Raw genomic sequence first — 13939 nt, 5'->3', positions numbered from 1 at the left:
CCGGGACGCGGAGCTTGCAGTGAGCTGAGATCCGGCCACGGCACTCCAGCCCGGGCGACAGAGCGAGACTCCGTCTCAAAAAAAAAAACAAAAACAACTTTTTTTTCCTTTTTGAGACGGAGTCTCGCTCTGTCGCCCGGGCTGGAGTGCAGTTCAGGCAAGTCTCCTGCCTCAGCCTCCTGAGTAGCTGGAATTACAGGTGCCCGCTGCCATGCTGGGCTTTTTAGTAGAGATGGGGTTTCACCATATTGGCCAGGCTGGTCTCAAACTCCTGACTTCAGGTGATCTGCCCACCTCAGCCTTCCAAAGTGTTGGGATTTGTCATCCCAATTGTATGAGCCACCGCACCTGGCCTAAAAACATCTTTGGCTACGAAAGAACTACCCTTTTGAGAGTAAGAATAGCTTTGTTTAAATATCTTGTAAGAAGAGTTAGGCTGTTGCAGGATGGGTTTTGGTATTATTAAAAAGTCAGTTTGCTGGATAGAACAGTGGTTGTTAAAGTGCAGTTTTATTTAATACAATCATTTTTAATAAAGCCTGGCTTTTGGTCATAATCCTTGAGCTCTAGTTCAGAGTATGCTGTGCACTGTGCCTTTTAAGAGCCTGTTCCGGGATTGGTAGATTCACCTAAATATTACGTGTTTACATGTCTTTTTCTGGGGAAAATGGGTCCATGATACTAATGATACTAAGGAGCTAATGATGAAATCAGATTGAACAGTAAAAATTTCTTTCGAAGGTGAACTTTCCTGAGAATGGCTTTCTCTCTCCTGATAAACTGTCTTTGCTGGAAAAACTCCTACCCGAGAGGAAGGAAGTGGAAGAGACTGATGAGATGGATCAAGTAGAACTGGTGGACTTTGATCCAAATCAGGAAAGACGGCGCCATTACAATGGAGAAGCATATGAGGATGATGAACATCATCCCAGAGGTGGTGTTCAGTGTCAGACCTCTTAATGGGCCAGTGAATAACACTCACTGCTGGCATTTAATGTGCATTAGTGAATAAGTGAAGGACTGTAATCATAATATGCTCACTACTTGCTCTTGTTTTTGTTTTAATATTCAACTATAGTAGTGTTTTAAAAAGTTAAATGAAGAATAAACGCAAATATAAAAGCTCTGACTTTGCCCTGTATGTATGATGACTTCAGTGTGCAAGATGAAGTTTAATACCTGTAAAAACTACAAAGAAGTTCCCCTAGCATTTCTAGGCCAAACCTTGTAATTGACTTCAGCTATGTACGTGGACAAGCTTAGACTGAAATCCTAGGTATATGTGTTGGCTTCAGTGTATGACCCTTCATTGTTAAGCTATGAAAGTAAAACTCTGTATTTAACTGGCAAGGAGGAAAAAAAAATTTGTAGAGAAATGTTGGTCTGTATAGTTCTTTGTATTAAGTGGGATTCATTGTAATGCCTTTGCATTTATTCTATTGCCTCAACTGTTACTTGAAGATGGCGTAATATATAATTTATCCTTTGGTATCAGTGATAAAAATGATACCTTTCTGTAGGAGGGGTTTATCATAATATGCTGCTTCTTGAAGGTTTGCACTTCCAGAATTGTGTTTCCTTCTGCTGTGCCATTCATATATATATATCCATATATATCTTGACCAGTCCTGGCCATTTGCCCCCCTCCTTGTCTGTGGACCATAAGCCCGAGTAGTGACTTCAAAGCTGGATAATGTAGAAATTAAAGTGAAAAGAACTTTATGTGGAGAAGTAATTTGCATGCATAATACAGGAAGGTGTTCTTTAGGTATGTTACAGGATTACTTTAAACCATTTGACTTATGCTCCAAAGTAATGTTGGTAGTATAGCAAATTATGCTGAATAGCTTTAATTGTATGTTTAAAAGTTTCATATGTTCACATGCTTAAATCGGTATCAGAATTTAAGCAATTCTTGAAATGTATTGTCTCCTTAATATACTAATTACAAAGCATCTCCAATGTGTGTCACTACAGGCTTTTTTTTCCCCCAGATCATCAAGTTTTGGCTTTTAAGATACATAACTTGAATTTAGCTAGTCTGAATGAGTGATACAAAAATACTATTGAACTATAGTTAAATATTTAATATTAAATAGGATGGAGAGTAAAAGTGGAGGACCGGGTAATGAGCCAAGAAGAGGACTTAGAAAACTATGCATACATTGGAGTGAGCATGAGAGAACAAGTTCTCATAAAGAATACAAGCTTAAGAAGGAGAACTTTATGTTTAAAAAGTAAGGTTCCCAACCCATCTGTGTTTGTTTGTCAACTTCCTTTAGTCTGTGCCAGACAGCCACAGCTACCCTAAAGTTAGAGATGTGAAGCAGATGTTCAGGAAAGTATAATTGACCGGTGCTCAGAAAAGTGCTTGTGACATTTCAGTTTTCACTGGGTTTATGTACAAATTCTAAAAATTTCTCAACCTGTGTTTTAATACATTTAAGAGCATTGTTTAGAGCTGGGCACGGTGGCTTATACCTGTGATCCCAGCACTTTGGGAGGACAAGGCAGGCAGATCACCTGAGGTCAGGAGTTTGAGACTAGCCTGGCCACCTTGGTGAAAACGTGGTGTACTTTACTAAACGTACAAAAATTAGCCAGTAGCACTCACCTGTAGTCGCAGCTACTCGGAAGGCTGAGGCAGAATTGGTCGAACCCAGGTCAGGAGGTTGCAGTGAACTAAGATCATGCCATTGCACTCCAGCCTGGGTGACAGCAAGACTGTCTCAAAAAAAAAGAAAAAGCATTGTTTATAGGACACTTAAAATTTTTTACAAATCTCACAAGATTTTCGGCATTTGTCAGTCATAAGGGAAATGCACATAAAAACCAGATACTTCATACCTACTAGGAAAGCGCTGATCCAAAAAATGGAAAATAGAATATGGAGAAATTAGAACCCTCTGTACTTTGTTGGTGGTAGTGTAAAACGTTGCAGTTGCAGTAGAAAAAAAAAGCTAAACATGGAATTACCACATGACCCAGAGCTGGCCCTCCTTTTTGGGTTTCACATCCATGGATTTAATCAACCTTGGATCAAAAACAATTGGGAAAAATTGTTTCCTGACCATGTACAGACTTACTCCCTAAACAATACAGTGTAACAGCTGTTTACATAGTATTTACATTGTATTAGGTATTACAAGTTAACCTAGAGCTAGATGGCTAAATTATGCAGGATGTGTAGGTTATATACAAATAACCATGCCGTTTTATGTCAGGGACTTGAGTATCCTCAGATTCTGGTATCCATGGAAAGTCCTGGAACCAATACCTCCATGGATACTGAGGGATGACTATACAAAAGGAATTAAAGACAAGAATGGAGGCCTGGCACGGTGTCTTATACCTCTAATCTCAGCACTTCGGGCAGCCTAGGCAGGCGGATCACCTAAGGTCAGAAGTTGAAGACCAGCCTGGCCAACATGGTGAAACCCCGTCTCCACTAAAAAGACACAAATTAGCCGGGTGTGGTGGCGGGCGCCTGTAATCCCAGCTACTTGGGATTCTGAGGCAGGAGAACCGCTTGAACCCAGGAGGTGGAGGTTGCAGTGAGCCAAGATTGCATCACTGCACTCCAGCCTGGGTGACAAGAGTGAGACTCCGTCTCAAAAAAAACAAAGTACTCGTATGGTGTTGACTGCATGCAGCATTCTCAACAGTCGAAAGCAGAAACCTGAGGGTCCACCAACAAATGGTTAATGTGTACAATATACTGTGAAATAGAGTCATTAAAAGGAATACTTTTTACACTTCCCCCAAATACGAAGCACATTCCTGTTTGATACGTGGATGAACCTTTAAAACATGCTAAATGAAATAAACCAGACACAAAAGGACAAATATTGTATAATTTCACTTACATGAACTAAACTAGGCAAATGCATTGAGGCAGAACAGTACCAAAGGCTGAGGGGAGGGGAAGGAGAAGTTAATTGACAATGTTACAGGGCTTCTGTTTAGGGTGGTAACATTTTGGAAATACAATAGTGGTTGCATAACATTGTAAATGCCACTGAATTGCAAAATTGTTTGGGAATTTTGTTATATATGTTTTACAATTAAAAATCCTAAGAACACTAAAAGTCGTATTAGGTCGGTTGGTGCAAAAGTAATGTGCCATTACTTTTAATGGCAAAAACCGCAATTACTTTTGCACTAACCTAATAGTTATATCCTGAAGAGGCAGAAACTGATAGGTTTGTGTAGTTTTTCAGCCTGTATTATTACCACTAACAGCCTCTGTTGAGCCCTTTATTACCATGTAAGCAGCCGTATTTAATTCTCAGAACGTAATGAGGGAGAGCCTATGAAAAAACAAAGCCCCTTAAAACATTAACCAAGGACATCACAAAAATACAAGTTCCAGCACTAACTCTGCTTTCTCTGTGATGCTTCTCCTGCCCGTTCATACTTGTAGAGAATAGGAGTAGAGGCCAATTATGTCCCTTGAGAGTGCTCTTGGAACAGTGGCAAATTTTCTGTCCATGAAATTAGCTTCTCAACTTTTTTGTACATATGGTACTGGTTCTTAACCTTGGCTACCATTGGAATTACCCGGGAAACATTAAAACACTGATCAGGTCCCACCCTCCAGGGGTTCTGTATAACTTGGCTGGGTGTAGCCTAAGCATCAAAATGATTATGTGCAGCCAAGGTTGAAAGCCACCAATACTGACACATTGATTTAATATTAACCACTGGAACAGAATACCTCTGTTAAAATAGCCGTGGAAGGTTAAGTAATGGGCAGCCCCTGCTATTGCAAGTTTTCTGTTGATCTTTTTTTTTTTTTTTTGAAGCCAAGTCTCACTCTGTCACCCAGGCTGGAGTGCAGTGGCATAATCTCTGCTCACTGCAACCTCTGCCTCCCAGGTTCCAGCTATTCTTCTGCCTCAGCCTCCTAGGTAGCTGGGACTACAGGCGTGAGCCACCACGCCCAGCGAATTTTGTATCTTTTAGTAGAGACGGGGTGTCACCATGTTGGCCAGGCTGGTCTCGAACTCCTGACCTCATGATCCACCCACCTCGGCCTCCCAAAGTGCTGGGATTACAGGCTTGAGCCACCGCACCTGGCCTATTACAAGTTTTAAACAAGCTCAGTCCATGGAACTTCCTAACTTGGACATACACTTCATAGCAATTTCTTCTCTTAAAATAGTGGAAAATGAAGCTTTAAGAGCACAGTGAATGAGAACACTAGCAAGCTATGGCAATTAGAAAAAATGTGATTTTAAGAGTCAGTCTTGCACCTTTATCATTTAAATTTGGTTATCTCGGCATGAACCTTCTGAGACTGACAGCAAGAATTAAAACACCTTTTGTATACGCGGAAAGTACCCTATAGTCTACCTGCTCTCAAATCTGAGCATGCTTGCTGGGTCCCCACCACCAGTTTCTGATTCTGTAGGTCTGGGATAGGACCTTATAATGTGTCTTTCAAACAATTTATCAGGTGACACTTTAAGAACCACTGTTCTAGCACAAGCCAAACAAATGACAGCAAAGACTGACATCCAGAATCTTGTAATTCGATTCTCTACTCATCTCACTACCTGTGCTCTGCTTAGGTAAATGTTTTTGCAGAATATGGAGGAACAACCCATGTATTCTTTGCCCCTGCCCAAACCTAAAGATTGAGGAGAAACTTAAGCAATATTAAGAGTGAGGCAACAGAGAAAAGAAACCTAGCTTTGGAGTCGCATCTGGTTTTCAACGCGAGCTTCATGCAAGTTGGACTGAGTTAGGTCCCTCACGTCTGGAAACCTGTTTCTTCATGTGTATTTGCGCACCCTCATTACATTGTTCTGAGAATTAAACATGGCTGCTTACATAGCAATGAAGGGCTCAACAGACGCTGTTAGTGGTAGTAATAATACAAGCTGAAAAAAAACTGGTGAAGAAGATACTGAATTGTACCTGAGATTTATATCATTTGCTGTTTTATCACCCCAAAATACCTCCGCGCAATGTTTTCCAGTCATTAATTCAACAGCTGAATGGGGATAGGACAAATGTCCTTTTGCTCATGGAATTTTAACGCCAGTTTAGCTTCTATGTTAAGAGCTGGAGAGCAGCATCCGTTAAATCTGGTGGCTGCAGCAGAGCACTTCCCTAGGAATCCACTGCACACGCCCAATTCAGAAGGAAGTGCGCACTGATTCCCGGCAGCCGACTCCCGTTCGCTTAGCTGCTGCCACCCGCCCTTACCACGATGTGACCGCCAATTTTTTAACAGTGGCTTCACCCGAAGTCTGCAGGCCCTGACACTTGGCTCTGGCGGGTGCGCGGTCTTCCTGCCCCGGGTAAGGGGCTCCACCGGCCCTGGACCCAAGATGGGACTTCTGCCTCGCGCCCACCCGGAGCAGCGGCGCCCCAGATCCGGCCGTCGGCCCCGCGCGTGCGCCGCCTGTCCCCTGCAGCGGTCTGGCTGTGCGGGCGTTAGAGGGGAGCTGGGCTGTCCCACCCTTCAGTGCTGGAGGGACGGCCGCATGGGGCTTCAGAAAGGCTAGGCGCCCAGCAGTTAAGGACCGTGTGCGCATTTAAAGACAAAAACACTTTTTCAGGTTTGTACGAAATGAGGTTGTAGAAAGATTAACAAGGGTTACCTGGGAAAGGCAGATTTTCAACTCAGCGTTTACATGTTCACCCAGTGCATTATTTTATTTAAAAAGAATAAAAATATATACTTAATGGCTCCTAATCCAGCTCTGTTTGCCTGGTCTCCCAAGACACCTATCATTTGCCCAGCACATACCTTGCCACACTGCAGTCCCCGGGAAGGTTCCCTGTGCTTAGATCGCCTCCCAGTCCCTCCAGGAAGCCTTTCCCAACCCTTTCGCGTTTAAGTGCCCCGCCTCTCATCATCAGAAAGGTGACTTGAGCTTTTATCAGTTTTAGTTACTCCTTTTAATATGTTCTTCTTCCATATGTTTAGGCGAGTCTTTTTTTTAACCATATTCAGCACTTGGTGCCAGCAACGGAAGTGTTCCATAAAAATTCCTAGAATAAACCAACACGTGACTAGATTCTCCATCTTCATAAACAGTGGTACAAACTATGCATATCATAACTACCAGCTTCATGAGGTCAAAACTAAATCAAAAATTCTCAAAGACTTTTAAAAAATTTTTTTAGCATAAACTGTTTCCTCTTTCTAACTTAAACTTCTCTTACTTAAGTGAACGTGTCTTTCCACTGGGATGGCTGTCTACATTCTCAGGAATCCTGAATTCATGACTATGTTCAACTCCCACGACCATTTTTAAATCATCAAAATGGCAGCAAATGACATTACCTGGGCCAAAAAGCTGCAGGTTTTGTGGCAAATGGGAAATGTGTTACAGAATATGACTGGGAAAGAGGGATTTCTTAGTGCTGCTCAGAATTAATTCAGCAAACACTGATCATTACTACGTGCCCCACATAGGATCATACTGCATTTCAGGTCACAACCAAAGGTAAATTACAAGGCTGGGCGCGGTGGTTCATGCCTGTAATCCCAGCACTTTGGGAGGCCGAGGCAGGCGGATCACCTGAGGTCAGGAGTTCAAGACCCGCCTGACCAACATGGTGAAACCCCCCCCACCCACTAAAAATATAAAAATTAGCCAGGCATGGTGATATGCGCCTGTATTCCCAGCTACTTGGGAGGCTAAGGCAGGAGAATCAATTGAACCTGGTAAGTGGAGGTTGCAGTGAGCTGAGAGGGCACCATTGCACTCCATCCTGGGCAACAAGCAAGACTCCATCTCAAAAAAATAAAATAAATTTTTTAAAAAAGTAAATTATAAGACTGCAAAACTTTTTTTAAAAAACCTTCCCCACTAGTTTGTACCTAATAAATGCTAACATTTAAAAGGGGGCACAAAAGGCCTGTGGAAACAAGAACTCACATTCTTGAAAGTAATGCCTAGCACAGTATCTTCCTCATCATCAGAGGTGCTCTATACATCTTCAGTTGAAACATGAAACAGACATCCATATGCAAAATATTTTCAAGGGTTTTGTTCACTTTTACATGTTTTTCTTTAGCTAACTGGTAATGATGCACATTACAAAGGAGACTTTTCCAAATCTCAAGTCCTTTTGCTAATTTTTCTTTGAAACAGCACATTTCGAATGCCAAACCATCCCCTACAACGTACAAAGGGGAGATGACAAAACTCTGAATTCTTGTAACAGATCCTGCAACTAGTTCTATTCAGAAGATGGAGACAATATTCCCTGGAGTTGACCAAACATGTGAGAAGGCACGGCTCAGAAGGAAAGGAAAGTTGAGGGCAGTGAAATGAGAACCTATGCATCACCTGGCCTTTTTACATGCTAGTCTATCCTACTATCCCAGGAATTCACTTCTGCTATACTTGAGATTCGGGGATAATAATGTCACTCCTCCTCCCAAATTCTAAGTAAATATGTTAACTAGATGAGCATTTATTTACATTTTAGAACAAACTCTCCAGAAAGGTATAAAGTTTATTAACATATTTTAAAAAAAAAAGACGGGCCGGGCATGGTGGCTCACGTCTGTGATCCCAGCACTTTGGGAGGCCAAGGCAGGTGGATCACTTGAGGTCAGGAGTTTGAGACCAGTCTGGACAACATGGTGAAACCCCATCTCTACTAAAAATACAAAAAAATTAGCCAGGCATGGTGTCGCACACCTGTAGTCCCAGCTACTCAGGAGGCTGAGGCAGGAGAATCGCTTGAACCTGGGAGGCGGAGGTTGCAGTGAACCAAGATCGTGCCGCTGCACTCCAGCCTGGGCAACAAGCAAAACTCCATCTCAAAAAAAAAAAAAAAAAAAAAGATGGAAAGAACACAGCTACTGAATATGATATAATTCCTTATTTACAAGTTTTACTATAGGAGGGACATTTTAATCAGCATTTCAAATAATCAAAGGAGTAGAATGTTTTTCTAGAAATATCAGTATTTCACTCTCCAGGTATAAGATTAATGAAAACATTAAATGACTGCACCAGTTAGAAGAAGATAAACTAATACCTTAAAAATATATTAAAAAAAGGAAGGGGTACTTGCTACTTAAACATGAATTTTCACAAAATTATTCTTGTGACTAATTCAGACAATCTATTTGCTTAGAAAAGTTGGCCAAAAAAAAAAAAAAGAAAGAAAAAAAAAAGCACATTACATGAATATGCCTTCATTTAAGTATGTGCTTTCAAGCTGATTTAAAAAGAAAAGTTGAATTATGGTTTCCAGAGCTTTAGGAGTCCATCTTCACTGTAGGTAGCAATCAGGTTCTGATGAGGGTGATGTGCAATACCAATCACATCCTTCTCGTGCACCTGGAACACGTAAAGCACAGGGTTAGGGTGTACAGATCTGCAATAAATCACTCTGATGACGCTTCCAGAGCTGGGTGGAAGGGAAAGAGATCAAGGCCTGATATTCCAAATGGCATAGGAGAAAGATGGAGGAAGGTTTTCCAACTCACATCACATTGTGACATAATAATAAATAAACTTTAGGTTGGGTGCAGTGGCTTATGTCTGTAATCCCAGTACTTTGGGAGGCGGAGGCAGGTGGATCACTTGAGATCAGGAGTTCAAGACCAGCCTGGCCAACATGGTGAAACCCCGTCTCCACTAAAGATACAAAAAATTAGCCAGGAGTGGTGGCATGTGCCTGTAGTCCCAGTTACTCAGGAGGCTGAGGCAGGAGAATCACTTGACTCCAGGAGGCAGAAGTTGTAGTGAGCTGAGATCACACCACTGCACTCCAGCCCAGGTGACAGAGTGAGACTCCTTCTCAAAATAAAATAAAATAAAATAAAATAAAATAAAATAAAATAAAAAATAAACAAACTTGTTTAGTGTTAAGCCACTGAGATTTGGGGATCATCATAGCAGCTTCTTGAATTTAACATGGAGCTAAATGTTTTAAAACAATGTTTTTTATACTGAGGGTCACATTGATAGCAGTCTGGAAAAGGCACATACTTCAGAGTTCAGAAGGACACAAGTCTTACCATATTTCTTTAGATGAACTTAGTAAGTAATACTCACTGTCAAAGTTCTCTCCAGTTTGCCAGTGACTGTACTGAAACAGTAGAGCACAAAGTCCTCCCCTACGCAGTAGATCCATTCACCACGGGGAGAGAGGGCACAGCAAACAAAGTCCCCACCTTCTCTTTTACCAGAACTGAAGCTTCTGACAATCTAGATCACACCACACCCCAAGACAAAAACATCAGGATTAGTAGCAGCTCAACCATGTGCAGCCTTTTCAAGTGACATTTTTACGTTGTTATTTTGCACTCTGGTTTACTATCATTTGTAATTAGATCTCCAATCCTGTTCAGCATGTGCTAACTCCCAGTGCCTGGGAAATATTCAGTAGATAAGTAATCTAAACTAAATGGCAGACAAAAATTTAGAATTCATACATCCCACATCACCAATCATGCCCTAAAGAGACATATTACCCTTAAGCAAATTTCATTGCCATACATAAAATAATTTTCTAAATCAATATACCAGTAGTTCTCAAAGCTTTCTGGATGTCTGCTCCCCAGTTTCCTCTAACAGAATGAGAAGCTTTCCCCATACAGGATGATACTCTGTCTCTAAGACTTTGCTTGCTCTATTGATACAACATTAAAATCATCATAAACCAAGCTGAGAGAAACCAATCCGAAAAGTCTACATACTATATGCTTCCATTTCTATACCATTTTCAAAATGACAAAATTATAATAATGAAAAACAGATCAGTGATTGCCAAAGGTTAGGGCCTGGAATTAACTTGAAATTTAAAACATTATACCATTTGCATTAGCAGCCCCAAAGTGAAAATACTTAGGTATAAATCTAACAAAATACATACAATAATTAAATGAGGAAAATTACAAAATTCTGATGAATGATATCAAAGAACTAAACAGAGAGATATTCTATGTTCATGAATAGGAAGACTCAATATGGTAAAGACGTCAGTTCTTCCCAACTTAATCTATAGATTTCACACAATCCCAATCAAAATCCCAGCAGGGTATTTTGTGGATATTGACAACCCAATTCTAAAGTTTACACAAAGAGGCAAAAGTCCCAGAATAGTGAACTCAATATTGAAAAAGAAGGACAAAGTTGGAGGGCTCACAATACCCAACTTCAAGATTTACTACAAAGCTATAGTAATCCAGACAGTGTGGTATTGGTAAAAGAACAAACAGATGAATAGAACAGAATACAAAGCCCAGAAATACACTCAACTGATTTTTGACAAAGCAGCAAGAGCAATGTAATAAAGAAAAGATAGTGTTTTCAACAAGACATGCCATAACTGGACACTTACATGCAAGAAAATGAATCTAGACACAGTAAAATAAAGACCTTACAGTCTTCACAAAAATTAACTCAAAATGGATCCAGACCTAAATGTAAAACTCAAAATTGTATATAAAACTCTTAGAGAATAACAAAAAAGAAAATCTAGATGATCTTGAGTTTGATGACTTTTTAGAGACAATTCCAAAGACATGATCCATGAAACAACTGATAAGCTAGACTTCATTAAAATTAAACACTTTTGCTCTGTAAAAGCCACTGTCAAGAAAAGCCAGATGCAGTGGCTCATGCCTGTAATCCCAGCACTTTGGGAGGCTCAAGCAGGAGGATCACTTGAGGCCAGGAGTTTGAGACCAGCCTCGGCAACATGGCAAGACCCCATTTCCACACACACACAAAATGTCGGGCATTGTGGCACATGCCTGTAGTCCCAGTCACTTAGAAGGCTGAGGCGGGAAGATTTCTTGAGCCCAGGAGCTCAAGGATGCAGTGAGCTATGATCATGCCACTGCACTCCAGCCTGGGCAATGGAGCAAGACTCTGCCTCAAAAAAAAAGAAGAAAATGAAAAGACAAGCCATGGATGGGGAGAAAATATCTGTAAAAACTAGATTTGATAAAGAACTATTATCCAAAATATATAAAGAATTCTTAAAACTCAACAGCAAGAAAACAACCCAATTGAAAAATGAGTCAAATACCTGAAACAGACACCTCACCAGAAGTACACAGATGACAAATGAGCACATGAAAAGATTTCCACATTTCATTAGGGAAATGCAAACTAAAATGAGATACCACTACACACCTATTAGAATGGCCAACATCCAGAACACTGACCACACCCAGTGCTGGTGAGGATGTGCAGTAACAGGAACTCTCATTCACCAAGGGTGAGAATACAAAATGATACATCCATTTTGGAACAGTTTAATAGTTTCTTACAACTAAACATACTTTACCATACAATCCAGTAATCACACTACTTAGCATTTACCCAAAGAAAGATAAAACATATTAACACAAAAATCTGCACATGGATGTTTATAGCAGCTTTACTCATAACTGCAAAAACTTGGAAGCAAGATGTCCTTCAGTAGATGACTGGATAAATGTTATTCAGCATTAAAAAAAAAAAAAAAAAAAAGGCTGCGCATGATGACTCACACCTGTAATCCCAGCACTTTGGGAGGCTGAGGCGGGTGGATCACGTGAGGTCAGGAGTTCAAGACAAGCCTGGCCAAGATGGTGAAACCCTGTCTCTACTAAAAATACAAAAATTAGCAGGGCGCAGTGGCAGGTGCCTATAATCCCAGCTACTTGGGAGGCTGAGGCAGGAGAATCGCTTGAACCTGGGGGCCAGAGGATGCAGTGAGCTGAGATTGCGCCACTGCACTCCAGCCTGGGGAAGAGGGTGGGACTCCGTCTCAAAAAAAGCAAATAAAAAATAAGCTATCAAACCATGAAAAAACAAGGAGAAAAATGCATATTATTAAAAGTCAAAATGAAAAAGTTACATATTTTATATTTGTGACTACATGACTTCCTAGAAAAGGCAAAACTATGGAGACAGAAAAAGATCAGTGGTTGCCAAAAGTTAGTGGGGAGGGAGGAAGGACAGAAAGGGCACAGAGAATTTCTTGGAAATGAAACTACTCTGTACAATTCTCTAATGGTAGACACCTGCCATTATACATTTGTCCAAACCTACAGAACATACACCACCAAGAATGAATCCTAATGTAAACTATAGCCTTTGTGTGTTACTGATGTACCAAATGCAGGTTCATCAGCTGTAACAAACATACCACTCTGGCACGAGATATTGATAGTGGGGAAGGCTGTTCCCATGGGAGGGACAGAGGAAATATGGGAACCCTCCATACTTTCTGCTCAATTTTGCTGTTAACCTAAAACTGCTCTTAAAAGTCTGTTTTTTAAAAAACAACAAATTATGACAATGGAAAACTGATCAGTAGTTGCCAGGGGCTAGGGTTATGGGGAAGATGTGAATATAAAGATGTAGCGTGGGTTTCTTTGGGAATGATAAAACAGTTCTGTATCCTGGCTGGGCGCGGTGGCTCACACCTGTAATCCCAGCACTTTCAGACGTGGAGGCAGGCGGATCACCTGAGATCAGGAGTTCGAGACCAGCCTCACCAACTTGGAGTGAACCCGTCTCTACTAGAAATCCCAGCTACTCGGGAGGCTGAGGCAGGAGAATCGCTTGAACCCAGGAGGCGGAGGTTGCAGCAAGCCGAGATCACGCCATTGCACTCCAGTCTGGGCAACAAGAGCAAAACTTCATCTCAAAAACAAACAAACAAAAAACCAGTTCTGTATCCTGATTGTAATGGTGGTTACATGACTCTATACATGTAATGAAACGTTACAGAACGATTATATCCCTGCTTAAAAAAAAAAAAAAAAAAATGAAAAAAATGCATGTAAATCTAAATAAGATCTGTAATAGAGTTAATAACTGTACCAATGTCAATTTCCTATATATGATCATTGTATTATCATTATATAAGATGTTATCCTTGGAAGAATTTGAGAGAGGGAAACATGGAACTCTTCTGTACTACTTTGGCAGCTTCTATGTGAATCTAAAATTATTTT

General features: G+C 40.8%; 2 protein-coding genes across 2 annotated transcripts in view; one reads left to right on the top strand and one right to left on the bottom strand.

The window, feature by feature from the left end:
• DNAJA1 (DnaJ (Hsp40) homolog, subfamily A, member 1) overlaps positions 1-1955 on the top strand; it is a 14403-nt gene extending 12448 nt beyond the window's left edge. The window contains exon 9 of the mRNA XM_011962212.1: positions 742-1955. Within this exon, the coding sequence (XP_011817602.1) occupies positions 742-960 (219 nt within the window). The 3' untranslated portion in view covers positions 961-1955. The remainder of the gene's footprint in view (positions 1-741) is intronic.
• Positions 1956-6893: 4938 nt separating this feature from the next.
• Positions 6894-13939, bottom strand: part of SMU1 (smu-1 suppressor of mec-8 and unc-52 homolog (C. elegans)) — a 38688-nt gene continuing 31642 nt past the window's right edge. The window contains exons 10-11 of the mRNA XM_011962211.1: positions 10038-10190; positions 6894-9317 (exon numbers count right to left, since the gene is read on the bottom strand). Of these exons, the coding sequence (XP_011817601.1) occupies positions 9219-9317; positions 10038-10190 (252 nt within the window). The 3' untranslated portion in view covers positions 6894-9218. The remainder of the gene's footprint in view (positions 9318-10037; positions 10191-13939) is intronic.

This window comes from Colobus angolensis, unplaced genomic scaffold (genome assembly GCF_000951035.1).
Source record: "Colobus angolensis palliatus isolate OR3802 unplaced genomic scaffold, Cang.pa_1.0 Scaffold581, whole genome shotgun sequence".
In the NCBI taxonomy this organism is placed as follows: Eukaryota; Metazoa; Chordata; class Mammalia; order Primates; family Cercopithecidae; genus Colobus; species Colobus angolensis.
Note: the sequence above shows the minus strand (reverse complement) of the source record. Positions and strands in the feature narration are given on the sequence as shown.